Here is a 27,840-nt window from a genome sequence, read left to right on the forward strand (position 1 = left end):
CCTTCGAACGATTCTCCAGAAAATACTGTAGTAGCCTGTGACAAAATATTTTTGCAGGAACATTCATCCTGCATGGGCTATATCAATGGGTTACATGGTCTACCTCGCTATTATACCTCATGTAATTAATGTTGCATTTATCAATGACCCCAGTCTCACCATTTGCTTTCACGAGACATGCATGTTTGCGAATGAATGGAGCAAACTCATCTTTCAAAAGCTAGAGTTACAGCCACCACAAGCTAGACACCCAGGAAGAAAAGAACAGAATACCGAAAGATCAGAGGAGCATAGCGAGGTTGGCGTTAGAATACGCTAGATAAAGCAACTGTCAGCACCAGCTCTCGTGGCAGGAATGAAAAATATCCCCCGACAAAACGGTTCAGTCATTTATTATGAGAGAAAATAGAGGCCATGCTGAGAAATTAGGCAAATAAAAACTAAATTAGGGCAATATTAACCACAGCATAATTCACTAAGGCTGTCACGCGTGTCTGCAACAAATCAGGGCTCACCAAAAGCCTGAATGGTTTATTTATGACTAGACAGACAGACAGACAGACAGACAGATAGATAAATACATACATACATACATACATACATACATACATACATACATATATACATAGCCTACATAGATAGATAGATAGATAGATAGATAGATAGATAGATAGATAGATAGATAGAAAGATAGATAGATAAATGAATAAATAGATAGATGGATATATCCAAGATATACCCATACATTTGTTCACTGGGTCATTGGTAGATTTATCAATATCATTGACCTACACTTGGCCCGTCCTGTTAGGCCTACGTTGGTATATACGTTTATAAAACTTGTGCCCAAGTTGGGTAAATAGGTTAGACAAATGTAAAAATAAAGGATAACAGGTTGGACAAACTTTTGAACAAAACATTTGGTATAATGTAGCGTATTTACAAATGTCTGATGAAATGAAATGCTTGGTTAAAATATATTTCATTAAATGAAATGTAAAATGCCATGCCTGTGATGTGAATATGTCCTATCCAATGGCCTAAACTCATAAATACCAGAGAAAATACACATGAATTGTTTTTGAGTATGCTAATTGTGTGCAAGTAACAAATAGGAACTGATCTCTCTCAAATCAGAGTCTCAGCATGAAGTGGAGTTGCAGCAAAATGTTGCTGAGAAAAATTAGCTGGCTGAGGTGGAATGGTCGTGAACCATCTGTTGTGTGTTAAAAACTGAAGCTGTAAATACAGCCGAGTGGCAAAGGCACTTTAAGTTAAGCTTTGTAGCAACTAAGTTGCTTTATTTCCCATATGCTTCTAAATCCGACTACGTGGGTGTCTACTAAGACCCATTTGAAACTATAAATTAGCATATTAATTAAATAATTTGTGTTTGTGAGATCTCACGATAAGTTGACGTCACCGTGTTTACGATTTTTGAAGGGATTAGTTAAACTGCAGAATAGTTTTGGCGTATACACAACCTTGCATTTGTATCCTATTGGTGACTGACTGCCAAGATCCATTCTATGCTTGCTAATAAGCAACAGGTAACGTGTACTCGAATCTGACAGATGGCAAATAAAAGAAAACATTTCATGTCTATTCAGACAAAAATAACTAATGTAGCCTTAAAAGCCAATTAAGTTAGGATAGATTGCTACAGAATGACCGCGAGTCAGAGCCTGTCATATCCAATTGCACTTAACGCGTCCTCTGCAAAATGGCTGGAAGAGGAACTAAAATAGACAGCATGAACAATTTTATATTTGAGAATTTGTTTCGAACAGCCCCGTCTCAGTTACCTCTTATTTCACGATTTCCCTTTCAAAGAAAACTTTGCTTTCCGATCCCCATGGGTCCCCTTTCCGGCAGCTTGATTTATTTCAGCAACACATACACAAACACAGAAAACTAGCTCTCTCCAGTTTAAATGCCACGTGTTGATTAATTTGTAGTTAATGACAGCCGGAGAAATACGCGCGGAGGCACATCCTCTTCTTTCTCCCTTTCCTCACACACACACACACACTCTCTCTCTCTCTTTCACACACACACACACACACCGCCCTCCCCCTTTCCCTCGTCCCTCTGCTTCCCTCGTTCCCTTTCTGCTTATCCATTTTGCTTATACGCGGGCACATGCGCGCGTTCACACTCACGCCGCACACACATTGCCGACACGCACTCTAGCATAGCGTTTAGGGAGGACGAAATGCATGCAAAAAAAATCTTACTTTGTGGTGGGGGTCTGTCAAAGGCTGGGTGCAATGTTGCAACTGCAGTGTCTTCCTTCTTCTCCGTCACGATTTCCTGCAGTAAGTCTTTTATGAGCCGAACATCTCGCTTTAATTAATATATTTCTGGGGTCTGTCCCATATACCCAAATGCTTTGAGTGAAGTGGAGTGCAGATTGAGACATATTGAGCCCCCTTTAAGGGGATCATTTCATGTGGGAGGCTGGACACAAAGTTTGTACTCGTGACTGGCATTCCAGAGAGACATGCATATTTTAAAACAACAAAGCGGGATAGAAACGGAGCTTGGGGTAGGAGGGAAAAAGCTTGGAAAGAAATCAGTAACTGATAAACAGCTGTCATTGTTGGACAAGTTTTGAGCGCGTTTAATCATGTATTTTCAGAGAAGAAGAAGCCTGGCACCAGCTCCACAGTCAATCATAGAAAGAAAATATTTTTAGTGGGACTAGTTGTATGATTTGTGTTTTCAGTTGAAGAATGCCATTAATCTGTGATTTACGACCACTTTTAATATAGTATGTGTATACATTTCCTTTGTATTGCAGTGAGCTCGACACCCATGTTGGTGAACCAAGTTTACTAACTTTGCCTTCACAAACCAGTCAGTCATTCCTCTCCTTAGCATAATAGTAAAACAAATAATAATAATATATTATGATGAATAATACTAGAACATATTGGCTGAAATCTTCTGTTTCTGTCTTAAAATGAAGTTAGACTACAGTCCCTAAGTTAATGTTTATAAAAACATAAATAAATAGCAATTAGGTTACATAGACATAGGCTAGTTTGATCTTTTAGGCTTCTTAGAAATGTAACATACATTATGCAGTTTGTTCGGGCTGCAAATCTGTAATGAAAACTATACCTTAATATAACGTGTATGAAAGGGACAGAGAGAGAGAGAGAGAGAGGGAGAGAGAGAGAGAGAGAGAGAGAGAGAGAGAGAGAGAGCGGCTGAGCATATAGGGTTGAGCTAGATATCTCTGTTAGTTGTCAGTGTTAGTCCATTGGTATGGAATGCTAATAAGAGAGACCCCCCCCACACACACACACACACTCCCAGTCCCCTCCAAACACCGCCGTCGCGTTCCTTTTCCCTCTCAGAGCAAGGAGGATCGATAGCTGACCCAATGGTCTGGCCAGAGCTTTATTTATCTGGACCAAGCAATGATATTATCAGCCTTGAACGTTATATACAGCAAACGTCTTCCTAAATCAACACAAAGGGATCGCTTACACAGCGGTCTGTGCCTTCTCGCCTCCCTCCCTCACATGCCTTGGACCGACCACACACACACACACACACACACACACACACACACATGCGCATTGGCGTCCCCTTATGCTAGACTCACAACTGGGGGTATTTTATGCCCCGTAGTGCTGGATTTGATCCATGGCTTAAACCTTCCTGGTGAGGGCTGTGGACGCAGAATTATGCCGTGATCACTGAGATTGTTAACAGCAATGTAGCGTCATCTTAGGTTGACTGCATATGGCCGCCCGTGCACAAAGCCAACACGTACATGGCGATTTCAAGTGACAGCACAATTTAGAAGGCATCTCATCACTGTGCAGCTCGTGGCCTTGTCCCGTGGCAATAGAACAGATGATGTGATGAGGATTTTAAATGCATTTATACGTAACATGTCCATAGAAATCACATGCTGAATATATCATGTTAGATGTGTAGAAACAAACGAAATAGATAGATAGATAGATAGATAGATAGATAGTCTTCTTCAACTTCAGTTTGAAGCATATATGGTTTTGATAGGCCTAATAGGCGCTCAGTCACAACAGGTAATAAATGTTGCTATGTGAACGCAACTGTGAGCGTGAGCAAACAAATAACCTCCTGTTACGAGTCACTCACGTGTCGCTTGGTAAATGGAACAAGACAAAGGTGAATTGAGAATTATGCCCTGTTAAAGCAATGACATCACACTATACATAACCTCCCAAATAGCCAAACCACAGAAGTCCAGTTTAGTCTATTGTTGAATATTGCAATGATGGCCGTGGACAAATAGGCCTATGCAAGTGCAACTGATAAAAACAAGAAGGCATCAATTAACATATTTGTCTCCTAACTCTAAAGCAACGACTATCCTACAGGGTTTTAAAAACCTAGGCTATTCTACAACTGGTAACGTGGTGAAACTGTCACCTTCAATTCATGATACGATATGCTAGGAGAGGCATGTCCTGGACAGAAAAGGCCTAAAGTGCAAACACATATCACACTATAAATCCATTTAGGACAATAGGAGTTGGTTGAACAGCATGGGATAATTCCCATATGATTGCAAATTCTCTATCTGACGGTCCATGTTCTGTTTCGAACCTTTTTCGTTCATTTGGTGAGCATCTGAATAAACTAAAATGCAACACTATTCAAGGTTAGAGTAATAAATATCCGATACTTCTTTTAGTAGGTTGAAGTCATTATTCCAAGTCTTGGAAGTGTTTTAATATTATACTCAATAATATGGTCAAACAAGACATTGCATAATAAGTTTAAAAGATCAGACCCTTCAGATCCTCCAGCTGTGAAAAATACACAGCGTTTTGCAAAAGCACTGTCATTACATAGGCCTACACACAGACATCATCAGCTCAATTATTTATAAAGTATTCAAAAGAGTCAGAGGTGTACATCAACATGTGTTAGTACATTGATTGGATCATAAACTTTAGAATTTTGCCGAACTCAACACGCTTCAGACATACACTAGCCTACTCCTGCGTCATTTTGCCGATGCAAAACTGTTGTGGTTGTTTGATATGCGTAATTAATTTGTATGCTTTGCTTAGCTTAGCTTAGCGATAATTGACTTTATTCTGAATAAATCCATGAATTATATAGTTTGCATGCGTGGCTCGTGGCCTATATTAAATGCGTTTCGTTCTTTATTGTCTTAAACGAACAAATATCAGGCAACAGCACATCATCACAAAACAAAGAAATCAACTTTTATCAGAGGTATTCGAAAACCCATGTATGACACCATGGCCAAGTCAGTCTTAGCTCTAGGCTAAATCCCTGTAACTCTTCTCACACGGATGCAAGAATACAGCCGTTTGATGCATACAAGTGAAGTTAAAAGAAATAAGATCAAGGTCTTAAATGTTGGGTGGCTGAAACATGTATCATCTCTACTTATGTTTGCTCTTTTCTCAAATGACACGACTGACCCATAAAGGCATGTAACCCTCCTGCTGTCAAAGTTCATCTCACTGGACCACACTTGCCACACAGCTATTAATAATAGGAAAGGGGGCGATGCCATCTCTCTCTCCCCCCCCCCCCTCTCTCTCATACACACATACACACATCGCGCAGGAAAGGGCGAGTCATTTTCCTTTCCAACACGACAGCTTATTTGTCAATGCTGTTACAACATTCAGCGTGTAAAAAGGGGAAGACGTTCGCATAAGCTGGGAGTCCAAAGGAAGCGAACGGTATCCTGCTTCTTCCTCCCTCTCATTTACGGCTATCCTCGCGCTGCTCCCTATTCAGCATACAATGCATCACATTTAGTGCTGCTATCGACCAGCTTACATGTAGCAGTATACATTTCCCAGATTGATCACGCATATAACTGCTGCCTTGCAGCTGCCGCAACACCCTTCTTTACAACGTTACATGTGAAATGTTATCAATGCCCGATTTCTCAAGGGTTTCTTCTCTTATTTCTGGACCTATTTCCACACCTCGTCAAAGCATCATTCGGTGTCTCTGTTGAAAGGCAAAAACTGTCTGTAGCGTATAGACTTACACTGATGCCTGGGATGATAGTAAACGACATAAATGTAGTTTCGCCCACGATACCTTGCAACAAGCAGTGGCAACCGCCGCAGCAATCTACCTATAGTATCTTCTCATGATACACAATACACTGCAATAAGAAGGTAAGCATGAACGTAAAGGGCAGAGGCGTCTAAATGGGAAATCAAATATCTCCATTTGTAACATATGTGGTGTTTTCACATCTGAAGGACCACCCGAGGAAGTACAGTAATCTCACATCGCTCTCATTAAAGCCGACATCGGCGTAATTGTTTCCTATCAATGCATTGCGAAATGCTTTAAAGCCTTTGTTTTAATCAAATGAGCCTACGTGCATTTGCTGACGATGAGGCAATTCAGCGTAATAAAAATCCAGCAGCCCCATAGGTTACCAGCGGATTACGATATGAACATGTGAACTGAAAGACCACCTGTATACTATATCATGAAAGCATAAGGTAAACACAACACATTGACTCTATCTTTTTTTTTTTACTTACACAGTCGCCAACACATCTATCAGCTAAACCCATGGCCAACCCACAAAGCCCTTAGCACCAGTCAGCAGTCATGAACCAAACAAATGAAAGGCGACACAAAATAAAACTCAAGAAACAACAAACACATCAAGACGAAACAAACAAAATGTATTTTTGAAAATGATATATTAAAAGTGCTTTTTGATTTTCATGTAGTTCTTCTTTAAATGATGATTGACTCAACACACAAGCGCGCACGCACACACACACATGACCAAGAAAAAAAAGTTTGATGGGCTTCCTCTCCATTAAAGTCCGTGAGGTCAGTTATCCGTCGAGTTGCATGTCCATTGCATGGTTGGAGGGGGATGTTCAACCATCAGTGATAATATTGTCATTGCGATTAGACGGTTTCTTATTTGTCTAAAATTTTCTTTATTTTATGTTTTAAATTCTCACTTCAATTTTAATTCTTGGAGAACATAGCTTCAACAACATATATCGCACTCATTATAAGAAGCAAAAGGTTATATCAAAAATCATTAGTATAGAATCACAGAAAACCTGGTTTAGAACCAGAAAAAAATACAAAACAGATACATAGACACAGGACATATCTTATAATTGCTTGGAAACATTACTTTCCCGCTAAGTCTTGATTCATTTTTACTGCGCATATGATGTTCTTCAATTTATTTGGGTGTATTTTTTACAAAAAAGGAAAATAAAGACTAGTATTTTACAAAATGAAGAGTGTTCTTGAAGATGGATGGGGATTTACATGGGCGTAAGTCCAGTTCTTTATTCTCTGTACATTACGTATTCCATCTCGGTCCCCGAAGACTTAAAAATGGGGTGTCTTCTAAGGTGATCAGAAACGAGGTCCTATATATAGTCTTCTTGCACGACTTGATGGGTTTTGGTCCTTAGGTGTCTTTTCTCTCGCTCTCATTCGGATCATTGAATGGACATGTAAGGCCAGTTGAAGCTGCTCCCGGATAATAACATATCCCTGATGAGGGTTTCAATGGGAGTTTTACCTACCAAGCGGACGAAAAACAGCTGTTCAATTACCGAAGAGGAGACGGTGCGAAGAGAGGGCAACCGAAGCAAGAGCTTCCCAAAGCGGCTGGGCTGGTTCGGGTACTGACTTCTCACGTATTCCTCCAAGGCGCACTGAGATTTCTCTTGCAGGCTTTCAATGTGAGCCGCGTCTGACAGGCCACAGGCGTCTGCGCAGACAAAACAGAGGAGAGAAGGGCTTGGGTTATCATTCAGCATCAGTGTTACGTGTTATTGACAAAGTAAGATGAACATGGACTCAACCCAAACATGATGCATCACACTGCATAAGCGCATCTGTCATAAATAAACAACACAATGGGGCTTGCTTGCGATGGGGGTAACAAGAACATATTCCCTGCGTATAGCACATACTAAAGCATGTTCATAAATCACAGAAAACAAAGAATATCTAAAGAGGGACCGTGCTCTGTTTGCGTTTCGCATGCATGGGCCTTTACACACACACACACACACACACGCACAGGCAGACGGACGTAAGACACACACACAAACGTGTGCACACACACACACACACACACACACACACACACACACACACACACACACACACAGATACATACTTTGCGACTCGGGGGATGGGCATAAGCAATTACAAACAGAGGGATTTGAAACAGTTATAATTGTCTTATGACCCAATTATCATCCTCATGCTAGCAAGCCATCTTATTCTCATCTACTCCGGCTAGACTCCGTGTTGACTGTTAAAACACGAAGGCATGGCCGCTTGAGGCAATTAAATGTCTTAGTGGGGGTTTAGACGACAGGCAAGCGAGACCTCAGAGCAGAAGTGAGCTTCAGTCACGCAAATTCTGCTTACACAGTTCCAAGCGTAACTAGGCCCTATATAGCCCATCCTTATTCCTTGAGAGGGATCGTTAAGATACATAAGAGTTGCGATTTGCGCAGTCATATAAGACATTAACTGTGTATGACAAACGTAAGAGTAGCCTATATAATATTTTGAAAGCAAATATCTGATAATCGCCATTACACAGACGATAATGCAGGACGGACTACTGGACAATTTCCACCATCATACAATATGGAGACCATGCATGAGGGGCACTAATAGCCTACACCTCGAGTCACCTCATAATTTAAAAGAATCGGGGCTTGGTGGTGGTCAAATAATGTACTATTTTAGAATAGTAATGATTATATTTGGAAAAGAAAAAAATATGTTCACATTTACACAAGGTAGGCCTACAATGTGCTCCGCTTGAATTGCTTGTTTTAGAGGGGGAGGGGGACAACGGCTCCCAGAATATTGTCACCAGAGGTCAACGCGCTGGCCTCATACTATTTAGCCTATATGCAACCAATAAACAAATCCGCATCTAAAATGTCCTCATTTTGGACGAACACGCACAATTCCTATTCACTGACCACTGACTAGTTCTCTGGTAGTGGCCATTATAACTTTAATTTTTTATTTGGGTTAAAATGTCACCTGTCTTCCGAACTGAGATGTTATCATGTAGATTGTGCACATACATGATTTTAAACACGACTGGCAGCTATTTTGTTCAATTCTCGCCCTCTCTGGACTTTAGGCCTACATTCCAAATTCCAGATTATTCTAATATTACAATGATCTTGTGAGTGGCTGACGTCATGTTGCTTCTTGGCCGAATAAAAACAAATAGATAATCTGAAAGCAAAACTGGAACATTAAGTTAACACCTACAAAAGACAGGTGAACAGTGGTGAGGATATGCACCTCGGTAGCATGTTACACTGGGACAGGAGAACGACATCTGTAGCCACCAGTCTCCCAGTTACAGATTGTTGTGTAGGAATTTACAACAATTCTGAAATATTTAGCATAAAAGTGCCATGATGAAAATATTGTCAGCAGTCGGGAGTCCCACATGGGGTGCGTCACACAATAGAGGGGTAAAAAGGACTGCATTATTTGAAATAATTTCTCTATACTTCTCTGTACTTTCTACTCGTATATGGACAATCAAACGTGTGTTTAATATAAAATAAAATAACATATATAATATGGGGTTATATAATATAATGCAATATAATAGTAGCCTATATGTAAAGCCCAAGTGCTGATGCTGGTTATTATAATAATAACACACCTAATTAATTAATAAATAGGCTAGTGTTTGCTGGTAAATAAATCAAACGCAGCCCGGAAGTAAAATATGCAGACTATAGTGTATTGAATAAAAGGAACATCATCACATGCTCAGTTCAAGCCAGATTGAGATTTTGAGGCAATGGCATTGTCTCATTTTATTGACAATGCAAAGGAAATCCAACCTTGAGTCGGTTTATGATGATGTATGACTCAAAATTATAAGATCCGTGCAGACACAAGTTTGTCTGAGGGTATAGACACCTTCCATATTTTCAGATTTTATTATTTTTAGAATTTAAACCACTTTATGGACCATCAGTGAAAACATCTACTTTCGGTCATATTAAGGGACATTAAGGTGGTAAGTGAAAATAATTTTGGTAGTGCAATTAAATTTATTTCTGTGGAAAACATATAGTCACTTTCACGTGAAGGCACCCACCGTGCATAATGACTGATCATAAAAATTGGTCTTTTTGTCTAGAGGTTTTCTGTTGGAATTATTTGGTTTTATACAGTCGTTTCTAGCTAACTACATTTGAGAATTGATGATGAGAAGTCCATACACTTTCATTAAAATATAACTGTAAACAATGGCCACCAATTCATCTTCTTCTCGAGTCTATTTAAGTTGGGTAATTTTAGTATTCTATGTCACTCTACAACCTTATAGCCATGCAACATATGGGCACGCCATGTAAGTACAACAAGCTGTTTTTACAACACAGAGCAGGAGTTAACACGAGCACTGCCTCGGCGAGATCACTAGCAGTAATATTCCCACCTCCCCACGAGCAGGCCTAATCCAAAGCAAAGGCTTCACACTCACCTGATGTGAAGAGTACTATTGCCTTGATACAGCTGTACTCTGCCGAGTCGACGTGTAGAGCCTTTAGCTTCTCGACCTGCTCCTGGAAGATTCGAATGTGATCCATGAAAGCCACGACCCGGTCCGCAGACATCGGCGAGGCATGGAGGCCAGCGGCGGCTAACAGTGGAGCCACGTGTAGGGGCATGGAGCACTGCGCCGCGTTAAGCACAAACAACTCGCTCCATGTCAGTCTGAGTAGGGACACCTGGTCGGTGATTTGCAGGTCTGGAAAGAAAGGGATGTTCCTTGCCCATTCCACGGCACTGAAGAGCAGGCGAGCCGCTAGCTCGCAGATATTCTCGATTCCCATGATATTATTGGGCTGCATGCACTGGCTGCCATATCGGGACGTGGGGTAAGGCTCGGCCCGAAGCAGTAATGAGATGTATCCGGAGAGATAGCAATGACCGTTCAGGGGATCCCCGTTGGTTAGCGCGTACTGGCCTGGGTTCGGTTGGGTTGGAGGCATTCGTCCTCGCTGAACCGCTGACGAAAAGAAAGAAAGGGAGAGGAAATGTACAGCCACAATCTCAAACACAGTCCGTGGAAAGACTCTAGGCTAGCGAATTTACTATGTTGCACATTTCATATAATGTTTTTCAAATTCAGTAAAGATTAGTACTCTGAGCATATCCACATTAAAAAAAGAAGTACTTAATAGTATAAATATAAATGGGCCATAATGCTGCTGAACTGTTTACCTTTTATTTATGGACGTAAATGAGGCTGGACACTCACACACACACACACACACACACACCGAGGCTCTCTCACATTGGAAATATTTCCTCCATTGTAAATGAAAATAAAGCCCATTATCAGTGATAATCTATGTGTGAGATAATTGTGTGAGTAAAATACATTTTAAACTATGCATAATGCACTACCGCACTGACTTGTTTTTGTGTTTTCTACGACATTTATCACCTGATCATTTCCATGTAATATCAATGCAATTTGGTACAAGGCTAAGTCGTATGATACAGCATGGGAAAGACCAGAGAGATTAAGAGTGTGAGCTCTACATTTATATTTCATAGTTACTTACATAACGGTGGAATAGACCTAACTCGTGCCACACTGACACACTGTGGAAATGTATATTACAAAATGCTACGTCCATTTTAGCGCAACCAGTGGGTCGACGTGAAAACATAATGTGTCATATTCGCCGTCCACATATCTCAAGTTGTTTTGTATTGTTCTCAAGTGAGGGGGTTTGTAGGGTGGACAACTAGGCCCTCTTTATGGTGACATTAGAGAGTGAAAATGTGCTTAGCACACCTCGAATGAACCGCCTCTGCCCGTGCTTTCCACTTTCTAGGACATGGTAAAGGGGCAAGGTGGAGGCTATTCAAACACATGCACACACTCTTTTTAAGTACATGTTTATGCTCACACACACACACACACACACACACACACACACACACACACACACACGGACTCCCTCACACACACACACGTCCAGAGCTCATATAGTGTCTCATCTACTTTTATCTAAGCGGCGCATTTGCAATGGTTTCGTGGAGGCTAAAATCCACTAGTTGGGAATTAAAACCCCTGAACAAAATGCTGTGCTTATCCTTTTGCCGAGTCTTGCTTTCCCTCTGCACTGCACTACCCAAGCCTTCCCGCACAGATTCTGACGCGCACAAAACCATTGTATAACTGCTATAGGCACAAACCATATGCACAACATTGCATATAGGTATAGGCTACAGCATGATATCTGAATCGTGTATTGTCGTATATAAAAGAAGTATATATTCACCTTCCCGGCGCATTCCCACTTTCAAGCATTTCTTGAGCCGACAGTATTGGCACTGATTTCGATGGTGCTGGTCAATGGGACAGTTTCTGTTGGCACGACATGTATATGTTAAGTTCCTTCGGACACTCCTCTTGAAGAAACTTTTGCATCCCTCGCAGGTGAATTGACCATAGTGCTTGCCACTCGATTTGTCCCCGCAAACAACACATTCTATATGCTGTTGTCCAGAATTCTGGGTCTGCCCTTTCTCGCCAGCAGTCCCCGGTGTTGAAGGGGGTCCTGGCTGACTGGGGGTCTGCGGAGTGTGCGGTGCTGCTGACGCCGCCTGCTGTTGCTCTCTTGCCGGCTGAGCTGCTGGATTGGGGCCGCTCGGAGGTCCTCCGGCCACGTCTTCCTGCGGATCTCGCCAGACGCTAACTACCATTGCCATATCTCGGGCCCGAAAAGTGCTTTCAAGCGAACTGGTCGCTCGGATATTAGAGCTGGTAAAAGGGAAAGGGTAAACGCACGACACTGTAAAGTCAATTCGGAGGAACCAATCTCACAGAGAAAAGTAGAAGCAGCGAGCGATCAATATATTCAAAAACAAGAAGCAATAGACAGGCACCCGATCAGGATATGCAAGTGTCGGGAGGCCAGTTCCAGGGGAAATTGCAGTCAGCCATTCGGGAAACCAATCTTGTAGAAATAAAGCGACCCAGACGCAGTAAAATCAGTTCGTTGGTAATAGCTTTCAGGAAGGCAGGAAATCTTCACAATGTCAACGAAATAAAAATAAATGCTCCCGGACGGAGACACGATCCAAAGTGCTGTGTGAAATTAATTCCGTGCTTTTTCTTCTTCTGCTCCTTTCTCCGTCTTCGCGGCTGAAGAGGAGGAAAAACTGAAGAGCGGGATTCTCTATCTATGATCATGAATAAAGCTCATCTGGACCCGCAAAAAACAACACCGCCAGAGTGGATGTGTAGTTTCACCTCCCCGGCAGGACCGGAGCGCGGATAAAAGGAAAAAACAACAACTAATAGAATATGCAAGAAGCAGAGACCCAAAAATGAATGCGTTTCAACGGGAAGACCAGCGGAGCAATGTTTCCGAAGCAGAGATCTGCGCGAATGTCTGTATATAGTGAACTTTGACACTACTATTGAAACTGACACGTTTCTATGGAGATCGCTGCGCCTTATATGGTGCTCGTGTCAAGGAGCCAAGAGAGGGGCTGCTGGCAACTGATAATCAAAGGCGACTGACTGGTCAGAACCCTGCATTGAGGGGGGAGAGAGAAAATGGGAGGCTAAGGTTAGCCAAGCCTCTTTCACTCCATTGGTTAGCGTCCTCGTTCCTTGCTACCTACGACTGGGGGCTCTGACAAGCACAATTTACATTGAGCTCGCCCTGCACTGCTATTTAATTTGAAACCTGATTAGTATGGGCCGTCTATTGTCACAAAAAGAGGAAGAAACCCCGATTAGAATAGTCGCAAAGCGGGGTAAAAGCCGGGACAAAGCCAAGCGCGCATGAAATAAATAAACGTCCGCGGTGAAAGGTCTCATGGAGACCGATTAAAGTTTGAGATGCTTTGTTTCACGCCGCTGTCATGATTGCAAGCCCTTAATTCGCGCATTATCTTATTTTGAACGTACCACTCACGTAGGCTATACGCTATATTTTGGAGCACAGAGTGCGTGGAGGCAATACTTTTTGATTGTTGATGTTGATTTATCTTTATCGTATATAGATAACGGTCATTGTGTGGCAAATTATGGAAAATATGCGAGTGCACTACCGCCTACTAGCTGTTTTATCTGTCTGGATGCGACAGCAATGATAGCGAATCCCTCAGACTCGTCTATGAATAACCGGACTAATTCAGTGGACCGGGCATTTAAGATATGTACAAATGGTTTCTATATAGTCTTTGTTTAGATTCTTATTTATTCGAAACCATGCCTTGTCCTTTAAATATTCTGCGGGCATCCAGTATTTTCTGTTTTAATGCTGTAGCCGGGGCTCAGACAGAAATGTCTGGATCGGGCTGCCACCTAGCGTACAGTAGACAATTACATGGACAGAGAACTGCATAAGTTATTGTTGTAATAGGCCTGCGTTTTTAAGGTACTGTAACGGTATTTACAGTAATGATCAGAACCTAATTTGGCATAATTGTGTAAGCAGAGCATGCACATCAGAACTGCGGCGTGTTATAGCTTTATTATAGCCTATATTAAACAATCAATGGTTTTATTTTGTAGAAGCATCATGAAGTCATGGAAATGTTGATCTGGAACTCAAGTCCATTCCTCGGAAGTTCATACATTCTCTTTTACTAGCCTGCTTATATTTCTTTATTACAAAGATCACTTGTTTTTGTAACAAGTCAAATAGACTATGGCGCTTCCACATACTATGTAGACAGGCGTTAAAAGGCGTTACACGTTTTTGCATAAGTTTGTTTGTGGCTTGATACATTCATTAAGTAAATGCATTTGAACTTATCTCTTAACTTGCCTCCTTGAAAATATCGTTTTCATGTAGACCAATGTGTTTGGAACTATTCAACGGTGCCTCTCCTCCAGTTCTCTCGCGATCGCGATAGCCTACACATAGTGGCGGTCATGTCTCCTGTTCTTTGAAAAGGTGAAACGAATAAGATTAAAGTGGACAAAGAGAAAGTTCTGTAAGTGTAACATCAAGATTTTACTCCACAGACTCAGCGGCGAGCGAGAAGAAGAGAGAGAGAGGCACACCAGCGAATGGGAGACCAGGGAGAAAGCCAACCAAGAGAACAGCGCAAGAGGGGAGGGAAAGTGGACACTAGGACACGAAGGGAGAGAGTGCTCCGCGCCGGCTCTCAACCTTGCATGGACAATGTATTCCTTCAGCGCGACTGATATCCGTAAGGCAAGTATTTTACTTATTTGACATACTAGCGATAGAAGTTAATACAAAACTGTTTTAGGATAAATTCCTCATTGTTTTTGTTTATGTGTGTATGAGTTCACACTCCTAAGAAAGCTTCAAAACTAGACTTGTAACAGCTGCTCTTAAGCGTCCAGTTGTAAGATTACTTTACAAAAGATAATGAATAATACATAGATAAAATAAATGAACGACAACGTCGCATATAAAACAGCTTTGCAATTGAAAGCTGCGGTGTGTAGACTGTTTAAATCAGTTCAACTGAACTTGAATAGCGCAGCGTAGACCGGCTTTCCTGGCGTAAGCCCCTCACCTGCACTAGCGTGTTTGTTGTTTGATCACATAATGAAAAGATCGATAGCAACCTGTTTGTCTAAGAGATAATGTCAACGGATTAAAACAACAATTATACCAGCGAGGCAGTGACAGAGTGACTGAGTGAGTCGCGAGACTTTGCAAAGCACGCAAAACATAATTCTGAAAATGTCACCCCTATGGTAAACTCATAAATATGTTCCCCCATTGACAGCAATTAAGCAGTTAGGTTTACGTAGGCCTAATGCTTACTGAAGCCAACATTCTTGCATACAATCCACATTCTTAACAACTTGCCACCAGTGTAGTATGTTATTTAGAAAAAAAGGAAAACATTCAAAACATATGTTAGACATCTATCTGTAGTCTATAATATAGTAGAAGACTTATAATAATGCCATGATAGAAAGAACTGCCTTATTTTATTTCAGCTGTATATAAACTGATGACAATAAAAAAAAACCATCAAAGATTATCTTCTCTTGATGAAATATTTTGTAATATATTTAGTATATACATAGTAATTCAGGAATTGTATTTTTCAATGCTGTCCTTAGATAGCAGTAAATATAATGAAGGCTATATTTACATATAATGGCCACGTAGGCCTATATATTTTTAAAATAATTAAAATCAACTGTGTGAATGAAACGTCAAGTCAGGTAACTATTTGCTCTAGTTTTTTTTTTTTTAATCAAGAGATGTCATGTATTGATTTAATTTCACACACACAGCATAGCTTACACTCAGAGATAAACAATAATAACTCGCTCTGGTGCGCATGTTTTTTTTTTTCCGGCGAAGATCTGAAAACGTCCTGGGGTGCCTGGAGAGGCACGTTCACTCACACAGGGCCAACCCAGAGAAACCATAAAACAGCAAGACACCCTACGTGTCAGCCTTGAGCATCCCCTCTACAGAGGAGTTGCACTGAATGAGTAGCATTCACTTTAAATTGACGAATTGATGTGTAGGTTAATCTTTTATATTTTCTTCATTAGGGTAGTCCCCATATTTTACCATTTTAAACGCAATGGTTTTGTTGACTCCTGACTAAATGTGGCATATTAAAATTAAACTATTGATACAAGTCTCATTGCATAGCTAAATAGTAAGGAAGAGTGTGCATTCACAGTCAGGTGAAAAATAACCTAATTGGAGTTGATTACTGAAAATAATAGAAATGTCATATCACAGCAGTTTTTAAATATCAGTCAGCATTGTATTCATTCAATTTATGATACATAACCTATATGTTGCGAATAGGAAATATTCAGAATATGGTTAATAATAAGGTTAAAATATGGTTAAAAATGTGCACATGCAATTTTAACAAAAAACAACAAACTGGGGATTATCTGATTAGCCCTATATTAGCTGCCTACGTCTCATTTAAAGAACCTGGCACAACTTTTCAAGACCATTCTAAACGTGTGATGATAAATGCATTCAGATTTAGGCCTATTCTCGAGATGTGGCCAATGGCCATCTCAGGGCCATATGCTTGGTACTGCAGAGACAAAACTTAGTAGTCGCTATGCTCATATACTGTATGCATCCATGCAAAATATAGGTGTGTGTGTGTGTGTGTACTTGCGTGCATGTATATATTCCCTGGGTCAATTGGTGCAGCACATTTTTCTGCGCCTCTTAAAACACACATTCTGCGGTCCTTGAATGTGTTGGATTGTTATGGGCCCCCTCGCTTTGAGTAGTTGCGAGTTGAAAGGGTCGAGAAGGGGGCTTTTGTTCCGTCTGATCCCTAACTATTTTGGGGCCTGGGTTGGTGTGAAAAGGACGAGAGGTCACTTGAAATCGCCTTTTATCCGCTCCCGATTTCTCTATGGATCACCAACTTCCAAAAGACATAATCTGATCAGGCTTAATGGACGAGGTATTCCTCAGAAATAACGAAAATATATCTAAACCGCGGCACTTCATATTTTTGGTAGCAATTGCATTGTGTCAGTAGCGCTGATAGAGCATTTCTAATGTTACAGGCTAAACCAGTACAGACACGGCGAAGCCTAGGCCACACACGCGCGCCGGCATTTAGTGATCTATTAAGACTTGGACATCACATGTAACATAATGAGTATGGTTACCGCCAAGCCATGGAGACAAGTGTGACGGCTGGGACCTAACCAATATTCATGGGTCACATTTACGCCGACCTACCGGTGTGAGAATCAAGTCTGAGAAAATATTTCAGTTTATTTTCTGGAACATAAACAGTTAACAACTGACCATTTGAATGACAGTAGTGTTTTTGTATGGTACAGCATCTTAAGTTGCCTGAAACTAGACACTGTAAATTCACATTCGAATAGGCATAATTTTAAAGTAAAGTTAGGCAGACCAAAGTAGACAGGTTAACATGCGCTCTCTCTCTCTCTCTCTCTCTCTCTCTCTCTCTCTCTCTCTCTCTCTCTCACACACACACACACTCTCTCTCTCTCTCTCTCTCTCTCTCTCTCTCTCTCTCTCTTTCTCTTAGTGGATGTGGTCGCGCGCCCGCGCGCATTTGTGTGTGTGTGTGTGTTATATACTTAAACTCAGTTCACAAACCAATATCATATTATCACGTTTTAAGACAGGGACCATAACTGCAGACAATAGAACTGAAATGGCCACTCCAATTAGCTTGTGGTTTAGTATAGGGAGAGGGAATATCAGTCGTTTAAGAGGTAACGGCTTTATTGCTTACAAAACCAACATCTAGACCATGTGTGTTAATTACTTCAGACAATCTTGGACACAGAGATAGTAAATCCATTAACACCTAAAAACAGCAAGGTCTTGCTATTTCGGAGTCCACCTTAACGCTTCTGCATGACATACAAATGGCAAAAACAGGACTAACCAAGAACTTTTCACTAGTATCAGCAGATATTGGATATCAATCCAACTTAAATAGAAGGTAGACGATATAGCTGAGAAGTTACAATGGGGCCATCCATGGCAAATCTACTGTGAAATAATGCAAGGTTCTACTTTTGGTAGGGAATATTAATGTTGAGTGCTAACAAAACGAAACAATTGTTTGTTTCACAGACTTATGAGGCCGTTTAGGGAGAGGGGGAAAATGTAAATAAATAATCTTAGTCAGTGTTCTAATATCCAGACGATGTTTTAAGTCGATAAATTAAGCAAGACATTATGAGGAGTTGGAAGCGTTTTTGTTATTTGCTACAGATTTTAGAAGTGACCTTAGACAAGCTAGCCTAAGTATATATTTTTTATTTCAAACGTCTGACCTCTATTGAAATTAAAAGGTAGATTAGAGATACAGTGATAGAGATCGACAGACGGTCACACACACACAGGGAGCGAGAGCAATCTAGCGAGCGAGTGAGAGTGAGAGAGAGAGAGAGAGAGAGAGAGGGGGGGGGGGGGGCAAAAGTAGGCTTACACAGCACAGGTGAAATGACCGTCATTTGCACACAAGATCATGTACTATGGCATGGGCGGACTCACCTGCAGTAGCCTATCCACAATGGTCCCTAAAACTAACAAACACAGCTGGCGCTTAATTGGGATTTTTCATTCAGTTCAGTATGAATGTAAGGAAATGGACGGTCAAAATATGGAAAATCTGGTGAAATAAAGAGACGTCAAATAATAACAATAATACTAATACTACTAATTATATTCATAATAATAATAATAATAATAATAATAATAATAATAATAATAATAATAATAATAATAACAATAATAATAATAATAATAATAACAATAATAATAATAATAATAATACTTGATGAATAAAATAATATTAAATGCAAATTCTTTTTTTTAAAGACCTCACTGTGGATACTCACTCATTTACCCATTCTGAATCCACAGGAAAACACATCTCTGGTATTGTTCTTTATTTAATTATAAATTATTTAACTTATTCTATTTTTGTTCTTATCCTGTATTGAGTGTGGTGGGTGCTACGGCTGTGCATGCTCTTGTATGACATTGTTGTACTGATTTATATTTTGCCCTAACGGTCCTTCCATTGATGTAACCTGCCAGTGCATACAAACACACTTTTACCTAAAATTACACCATAAAGTGTATGTAAAGTATTGCAGGTATTGATATCAAAATAAGCTATTTATGTGTCTATGTGTATGTTCACTTGTCTGCTTTGTGCCATTTCCAGCCATCCTCTGTAGGTTAAGACACAAGGGTCAGAGTGTGACATGGCCTCCACTGTAGGGTCACTTAGTCCTTGATTCAGCAAAATGAAAACCAGTAGTCCTGGATTGATTATAGGGTGACCCACAGTAGCCAAAACCTGTTTAAAATGCAATCTAACCATATGATTGTGACCTCATTTTACCTCTCTCATGAATCATTATTATTATTATTATTTATTAATAATTCTTTTTTGCAAATCAATACATTTTAATCACAAAAACTGATCATATCCATAGTTTGATTTTCCTTCTTGCCTCTTTTCTTCTTTCCTCTGTCCAACATGACACCATGTCCTCACCATCTTACGTAACACACACACGTACACACACACACACACACACACACACACACACACACACACACACACACACACACACACACACACACACACACACACACACAGGTGTAGATTGTGTCTGACTAGTGATCCTGAGGACGGTCTGATAGCGGGAGCTTTACATCTCCTCAGCTGGGGAGGGAGATCAATAGTAAAATGAGACACCTGTCACCCTGCCATCACTCTCCCCCTCAGTGCTGTGACACCGGCTCCTCTGTCACACTGTGGTTGTGGTGTGGCAACAAGCCGAGTGGCTCCGAGCCGAGTGGGCGCTCATCTGCTGAGAAGTTAGCAGAGGTGACGAGAACGTTCTTTTCCCAGAATTGATGATTATTTCTTTCTTTCTTTATTTACACGTGTGGACGTACAGTATAGATGCTAGTCGTGCACTCAGGGAGTGCATGTCTGGTCTTATATGAGAGGTGTGTGTCATTCTGATACGGATGCTTATAGATATGGTTCGTATAATTATTGTGCTTGAAAATCTCAATGTTTTGAATTGATATGCAAATGATTGGTGGCTTATTGTACTGTGACCTCCTTTTATAACAAAAAAACGATTCTATTGTTTGTGTCCACACTGCCTGTGTCTGGGTGGGGGAAGGGGTGTTACACATGTTAAATGCATGGAGATGTGATCAATAGGGGTTTGCTTTGATTGATTTTTTTCTATTAATTATGTGATGTCATTATCATTGGTATCATCATCATTAGCAGCAGCTGAATCTGCTGCTGCAATTAACAGACATGTTTCTCCTGTTTCCTTTTGATGTGTTTGGTTGTGTCATTTGTACACTACTGATGGCAATGGCTTTTGCAGTAGCAGGCACCACACTTGCAAAACAAATGGCTCCTCAAGCGATTGCGTGAGTATTTGTCTGTCTTCATGAAATGATTCCATTTACTAGCAGGGCGAGCGAGAGCACCAGTTAACCGAGGAACAGCCATTACAGGACCGTCTCTCTCTCTCTCTCTCTTTCTCTCTCTCTCTCTCTCTTTATCTCTGCAGCCGTGATCTGCTGATTCACAAGCATCACGTGACCCCCATCTCAGAGACTGTAGGTTAGTCGCTGGCTCACCACCCTCTCTCTCTCTCTCTCTCTCTCTCTCTCTCTCTCTCTCTCTCTCTCTCTCTCTCTCTCTGACGATGACGGCAGATCACTGACACACACCGTAAGTACACCTGTACCGGCACCACCGCTGAGACGGCTGGCTGCCTATCCGGTTGGTCTGAAACGAAATTGCAGCCCCCACCGCCTGTCATAGTATCTCGCGCATACATCAGCGTCCTCGCACTAACAGGAAATGAAGCATATTAACAATGTCCTCATTGAACCTGTGATGAAGTTATTTGATGTCTGGTTTCTTACTGTCCTCTACTGTATGATAAGTGCATCTGTTGTTTTGAGTGAATGTAACTTTTCACAATAAAGTCCTTTTTATCTGTTATATTTATTTGTTTTTTAATAAAACACAGAAATCTAGTATGGACTCTGGATTTGAATGAAGTAGTAACTTACCACAAACTCCCCATGGGGTGGTTTTTCAGGATGTGTATAGAATATGGGTTTAGTCTTTCATGGATTAAAGTTGAATTGTGGGGCTTAAAAAACATTAAAAATGTTAAAAGCAATAATTCTACAGTTATCACTTACATACATTGTCAAAATGAATTTCTGGTAAGTGCAATTATACCCTTTTGCATGGAAGAAAACACAGGGTAAAGTGATGATTGAATCTGTTTCTCACCAACGAAACACATTCTATTAGAATTTCTTTGAGTCCCTTTACCCTACTATCAGAGATACATAACTACCAGTCGTAATACTCACCCCAGCAACATTTCAGGTTTACATATTCCCATAAAAATCCCTTTTTACTGTGGGTATGATATTTTTTATTTTCCTTTAATAAACACAGTTCGTATTTGTACATAATGCTCCTCACCATTGTAGGGGTTTGCGTATGGTTCAGTCATAACCGCCGTGCCGAGATCTCAACACAAAGACACAAAGCAAACTCTTCTGCGCTTAAACGGTGATGGGGGGGGGGGTGATGTGCGCCCTGCATATTCCTTTCTGGCGGTGCCGAGCTTATCGTTCTCTGGCTTCATAGATGTGCTGTCTGCTTCGTTCCAGGCCTGAGTGCAGCACCCAGCCCACAAACCTTCTCTTTGACCTGCTTACCGACATCACTTCCTGTGGAGTTTTCACAAAGCTTTCCAAGCATTCTTCACTCCTCTGAAAAAAAAAAAACAACAACATGCACCACAAATTACTTCCCATAAAAGACTGCACTTTTGTCGCATTTCATCTTAAAGACACAGCCTTATGCACAGTAACTCCCTTGCAATGATCTCTGTGCCTTCACTGTTATTATCTTGTGCTGTGTTTAATAACTATAAGGCCACACTATAAGCAGACTGTATAATAACACTAAAGAATGTGCTTTTTTGGGTCTGCTCGAGAGATTGGTCACAGTAAGCCCCCTGGGGAATCAACTACTGTACAATGAGGAGGAGAGCGTGGCTGGAGTGTTTGGAGTAGTGATTATACTGTGAAAAGAGAGGTTAACAGGGCATACTTGGTAGGAAATATACACTCACTCTTTTCTAGTGGACACTGTTGAACTACAGACGTGTACATATGTTGTGCAAACACACTTCGGCGACCTTCTTTCTTTCACACACACACACACAAACACACACACACACACACACACACAATAATACTATTGTTGGTGCTTGCACAAACATTATCATTGCTTCATCCATATCTCTGTCCCACTGTATTTTGTGAGCATACTTCTCTCTGTCTCCGTCTCTCTCCATCTCTCTCTCTCTCTCCATCTCTCTCTCTCTCTCTCTCTCTATCTCTCTCTCGTTGTCTCACTATCTGCCGTATCAGTCTGCAAGGGAAGTGGAAGGCACCCATCACTCTTCCCCACAGCCTGGTCCCTGTGGGGGGAGGGCCGAAGGAATCGCTTTTCTTCCAAACATTAGGTTTCGACAAATGCCAGCATTAGAGGCACAACTTTAATTTAATGCTCTGCAGAGCAGCAACCATTTATATTTGAAGGGAGCGAGAGAAAAAAAAACGTGGCCAACAGCTAACAGCTGGGAAGCTGTGTATGCTATCATTTTCTCCCAATGTTTAAGGGCAGCAGTCTGCCTGGGATTTCCTGGCTGGATTTTTCCTCTGTGTGTGTGTGTGTGTGTGTGTGTGTGTGTGTGTGTGTGTGTGTATGTGTGTGTGTGTGTGTGTGTGTGTGTGTGTGTGTGAGTGTGTGTGTGTGTGTGTGTGTGTGTGTGTGTGTGTGTGTGTGTGTGTGAGTACACATACATGTGTGCGAGACACATAATTCCTCAGTAGAAGCAGAGTGAAGATGGTAGTGTGTGTGTGCCGATGCGTCTAAGTATTTCATAGCATAGTGTGGAGGAATAAATCCTCATAACTTTCCTTTTGTCACATTTACACATACATGCAGACACAGTCACAGGCACTTACAATATCTATAAATAAGTAATTAAATTAATATTTAAGACATTCATTTTAATTTATTAGTTTATTTGTTTTGAATGTACACCAAGGCAGACTAAAATCTTCCTCACTGCGGCATTTTGGTAGTATATCCTGATCCCTACCTTCTGTCAGAGAAAGACCCTTTTATGATAACAAAGCCATACACTGGACCTTCTTTTCTTGCATATCAAACCCACAAAGAGTGTCGCTCTGTCTCTCTCTTGCCTTACACACACACAAACACACACACAAACACACACACACACATACACACACACACTCATACACACACACACACACACACTCACACACACACACACACACACACACACACACACACACACACACACACACACACAGACACAGACACATGCTAACACGTGCAAATGCAAACACAAAAATGTCTGGGGTTTGGGACTGTTTACACATTTTATTATGATGTATGTAGGTCGTACAGGTAGACTTCATCTGAACAGATGTGTGGCATGGGGCAACAGAGAGAGACAAGGCAAGCTGGTCCAGGAACCCACAAGTCACCACTAGAGAAGTCAAGGGTTTCTCTGTCAATGATGTGTGTGCGTGTGTCTGTGAGTGTGTGTGTGTGTGTGTGTGTGTGTGTGCGTGTCTGTGCCCTGTCCACATCTTTGCTCCCCGATTATGTTTACGTGCAAAAAAAAGTCCATTCGAATGCAGAAATATCAAATATGTAAATAGGTTAATGAAGGAAAATATCATATGCCTATATATCCCCCTAGATCTCTCCTCCTCCTCCTCCTCCTCTTCTAGTCCTCCCCTGCAGTTAGGTTCTGTTCTTTTGTCTGCTATCACATGCTTTATCAAGGGCATTGTTGTGTAGAGTTCTCTGTAGACTGGATGTTTTGCTCATGTGGATCATGTGATGTGATCATGTGCTCAGATATCAATTCCTCATTGGTTGCGTAAGGGACGCGCCACAGTGGCATATATATTATCGTCTGCTTTTTTTTGTGTGTGTCCTGAGCTTTAACCCCTCTGGTATTTTTTTTGCGTTTGGAATTTTTTTTTTTGAGAGAGAGAGAAACTGTTCCTTTACAAGCGCCATTCCCCCAACTGTTGGGAACGTCTCGGTGCTCTGGGGCGGAGACACCTGCCCCTTTCATCAGGGAGCAAGGAAGCCATGGGAATCCTGAGCACTCCCGAATCCATGATGATTGGAACAATGCTCCCAAATGTGTGTCACTCGGAACAATGCAACACCACATGGTGAGGTTATGGTGGGTGGAAAGAAATCTCTGTTTTCAATGCACACCCCCACTGCGGTTCTCCCTGCCGACCCCTCTCTCTCTCTCTCTCTCTCTCTCTCTCTCTCTCTCTCTCTCTCTCTCTCTCTCTCTCTCTCTCTCTCTCTCTCTCTCTCTCCATTGCATTCCCCCTCTTCTCTTTCCTTTCCTATGTTCTCATATTATTCCCTCGCTCCTCAACATCACAATTGCATATTGTAATGAAAGACAAAACACGCGTTGATAAATACTTTGAAATGAACAACAACTAGTTTGGCGTTAGCGTTAGCGATCAGCTGATGATGAATATGGAGGGGAAAATGGGATGGAGCCCTAAAGCGCCTGGTCGGTGTTGAGGTCTGTAAATGAAGAAAGAGGTTAAGCATTGCTTCTGCGTTTCAGTGTGCGTGGTTGTCTGCCTTCTCCCCCGGGGGCTCTTTCTCTCTCTCTCTCTCTCTCTCTCTCTCTCTCTCTCTCTGTCTCCCACTCTCTCTTCCTCCCAACCCTGGCTCCCTGATTCGGTGTGTAAAAGCAGCCCCTGAATGATGGATTACAGTGTCACTGTGGCCTGCGAAGGATTAATTTGTTTCATTGATTTCTCTTTAGGCAGAATGCCAGCGTTTGCCGCTTCCCACCTCCTTTCCTGGAGACTTCCACTGGTAATAGACGGTAATGGCCTAAGACAAATCAACCCGTTTCTTGTAAAAATAGCACCAAATAACCCCAGCGACTCGTCTCTTTCTCTCTCTCTCTCTCTCTCTCTCTCTCTCACTCTCTCTCTCTCTCTCTCTCTTAGAGCAGAGCCGGGTGCGTGGGGAGAAGGAATTGCTCGATTTTCTGTGGCCTGCATTCAATGCGGGGCACAGGGGCCCCAGGAGAGCTGGCCCTGTGACGTCTCGAACGTGGCCATAAGTCTGGAATACTTACAGCCTCCTCCTGCAGCCCGGCCATTGATTGGCAATGACTGCCTGTCTGGCTCTTCAGGTTAAGTGTGCTTCTCCACCCCCCTTTCCCCGTCACCCGGCTCCTGGATTGTGTGTAGACAATGTTTCTGTCTCCGTGCCTTCCAGGGCTAACGGCCAGCCAATCCATTGTGTTCCCCTGGAAGAGGTGGATATTTTCAACAGGAGTATGTTTTATATAGAGATGCTGTCAATAATGCCATGAATGAAATGTGATGTGTGAAATTTGCTTTGCAGACCTGTAATACCAGGCCAGTTATTGATGTCATTATCATGTGCCACTGCAATCATTAGGTTTGCTATCCTGTGATGTCTAAATATTATTATTATTATTATTATTATTATTATTATTATTATTCCTTACTCTAAACAGCTCAACATGTTTTTTTTGTTCATTGTCATTGCAGGCACATACCATCACTGTCCATCAGATCTCGAGCTAACAATCATGTCCAAGCTTCGCAGACATTGACCATCTCTGGGAATGACACAAATTGAGCCCCTACGCTCAGGGTCTGATTATGTTCCTGCTGATTAGCGTGACCTCCCCTGGGTCCTACCTGCCTTAATCGCAGGCCCGTGCTCATTTAGCCAGATCCATAAACAATTACATGGCCACCATGGGCCCTGACTGGGGATTGAGGAGTGACGCTGGGGCTGGTGTTGGTGTTGACGCTGGCGCGAGGCCTCTGTCTCAACAGGCCGTATATACCTGAAGAGGCAAGTAAATACCACTGCTGAGGAAATCCCTCTTGGTCCTCTTCAATCAATAAGGCATTATTTACAATCCTGCCATGGCTGACATAGGGGACGAGGGCTTGAGCTGTCTCTCTCTCTCTCACACACACACACACACACACGCACAGAGACACACACACACACACACACACACATACATGGTGTGATGGTGTGTTTCTAAAGGAGATCTCAATGACCCCCCCTCCTCACCCCCACCCCAGTTCTTCACCCCTTCACTTGTTTAAGGGGTATGTGATGACTCAGAAGTGTCCTTGACCTTGTGCTATTCTTTAAAAGAGATTTGATTGGATCTAGTTGGGATACCTTTAGTTGCACTGTGTGAAGTGTATTTGGGTCTTTGTCTTTGTGCGTGTGTGTGTGTATGTGTATGTGTATGCGTGCGTGTTTACAAGTGTGTGTGTGTGTGTGTGTGTGTGTGTGTGTGTGTGTGTGTGTGTTTGTGTGTGTGTGTGTGTGTTTGTGTGTGTGTGAGTATGTGTGTATGTGTGTATGTGTGTATGTGCATGTTTGTGTATTTACAAGTGTGTGTGTGTGTGTGTGTGTGTGTGTGCACCTGGTTGTCAGTTCTCGTGGATCTTCCCACCTTAAGTGCCTCTAGAGAGAACTTTACAATAAAGGAGAAAATAGCAGGTTAGCTGTGAAGTAATAGTCTATCTGTGTCTCAATCAGTTTGTGCAATCACCCAGCCTTACGGAGGAGAATGAAGGTGACTGTGTATTTTTTTCCTGTGACTATTTATTTGTAAGCAACTGGGATGGGTGTGAGGTTGAAGATAATCCAGTCTAGGGAGAGCAAATGCACATGCACAGTATATGTGTGTGTGTGTTTCAGTTTATGTATGGCGTGAATGTCTCTATATACTGAATATGTTAGTGGGGTGTGTGTAGGGGTGATTATCTAGTCTCCACTTTTCCGGATGTAAACAGGAAATGCAATTGTGGATTCTCACTTGCAAGCAGTGCTGCCGTTGTGAGCTGACCACAGAATGAGTCTGAAATGCGCATTGGTGGAACAGGCACCCTATGGTTCTGCTGTGCATAGGGGGTGTTGGAACAGCATAACATGAAAACAACACTTTGAACACTTTGAGGTGTTGCACACACACACAGAGAGAGACACACACACACACACACACACACACACACACACACACACACACACACACACACACACACACACACACACACACACACATACACACATTCACATACACACACA

General features: G+C 41.7%; 1 protein-coding gene across 1 annotated transcript; it reads right to left on the reverse strand.

The window, feature by feature from the left end:
- Nucleotides 1–6,685: 6,685 nt before the first annotated feature.
- On the reverse strand, nucleotides 6,686–13,609 carry nr2f1a (nuclear receptor subfamily 2, group F, member 1a). Its single transcript, XM_076289056.1, has 3 exons — nucleotides 12,360–13,609; nucleotides 10,544–11,071; nucleotides 6,686–7,765 (listed from the first exon to the last, which is right to left on the reverse strand). The coding sequence occupies exons 1-3, from the start codon at nucleotides 12,787–12,789 to the stop codon at nucleotides 7,491–7,493; spliced, it is 1,233 nt and encodes a 410-aa protein (XP_076145171.1). The 5' UTR covers nucleotides 12,790–13,609; the 3' UTR covers nucleotides 6,686–7,490.
- Nucleotides 13,610–27,840: the final 14,231 nt, after the last annotated feature.

This window comes from Alosa pseudoharengus, unplaced genomic scaffold (assembly GCF_046254945.1).
Source record: "Alosa pseudoharengus isolate Yale_2024_CS ecotype anadromous, Long Island Sound unplaced genomic scaffold, YU_APseudo_1.1 YU_APseudo_1.1_scf_17, whole genome shotgun sequence".
In the NCBI taxonomy this organism is placed as follows: Eukaryota; Metazoa; Chordata; class Actinopteri; order Clupeiformes; family Clupeidae; genus Alosa; species Alosa pseudoharengus.

Coding starts and splice junctions, on each gene's coding strand:
- nr2f1a (XM_076289056.1), bottom strand. CDS start 12,789: ATGGCAATGGTAGTTAGCGTCTGGCGAGATCCGCAGGAAGACGTGGCC. Junction 11,072..12,359: donor AGTGGGAATGCGCCGGGAAG/GTGAATATATAC, acceptor TCTTTTCGTCAG/CGGTTCAGCGAGGACGAATG. Junction 7,766..10,543: donor AATAGTACTCTTCACATCAG/GTGAGTGTGAAG, acceptor TTGTCTGCGCAG/ACGCCTGTGGCCTGTCAGAC.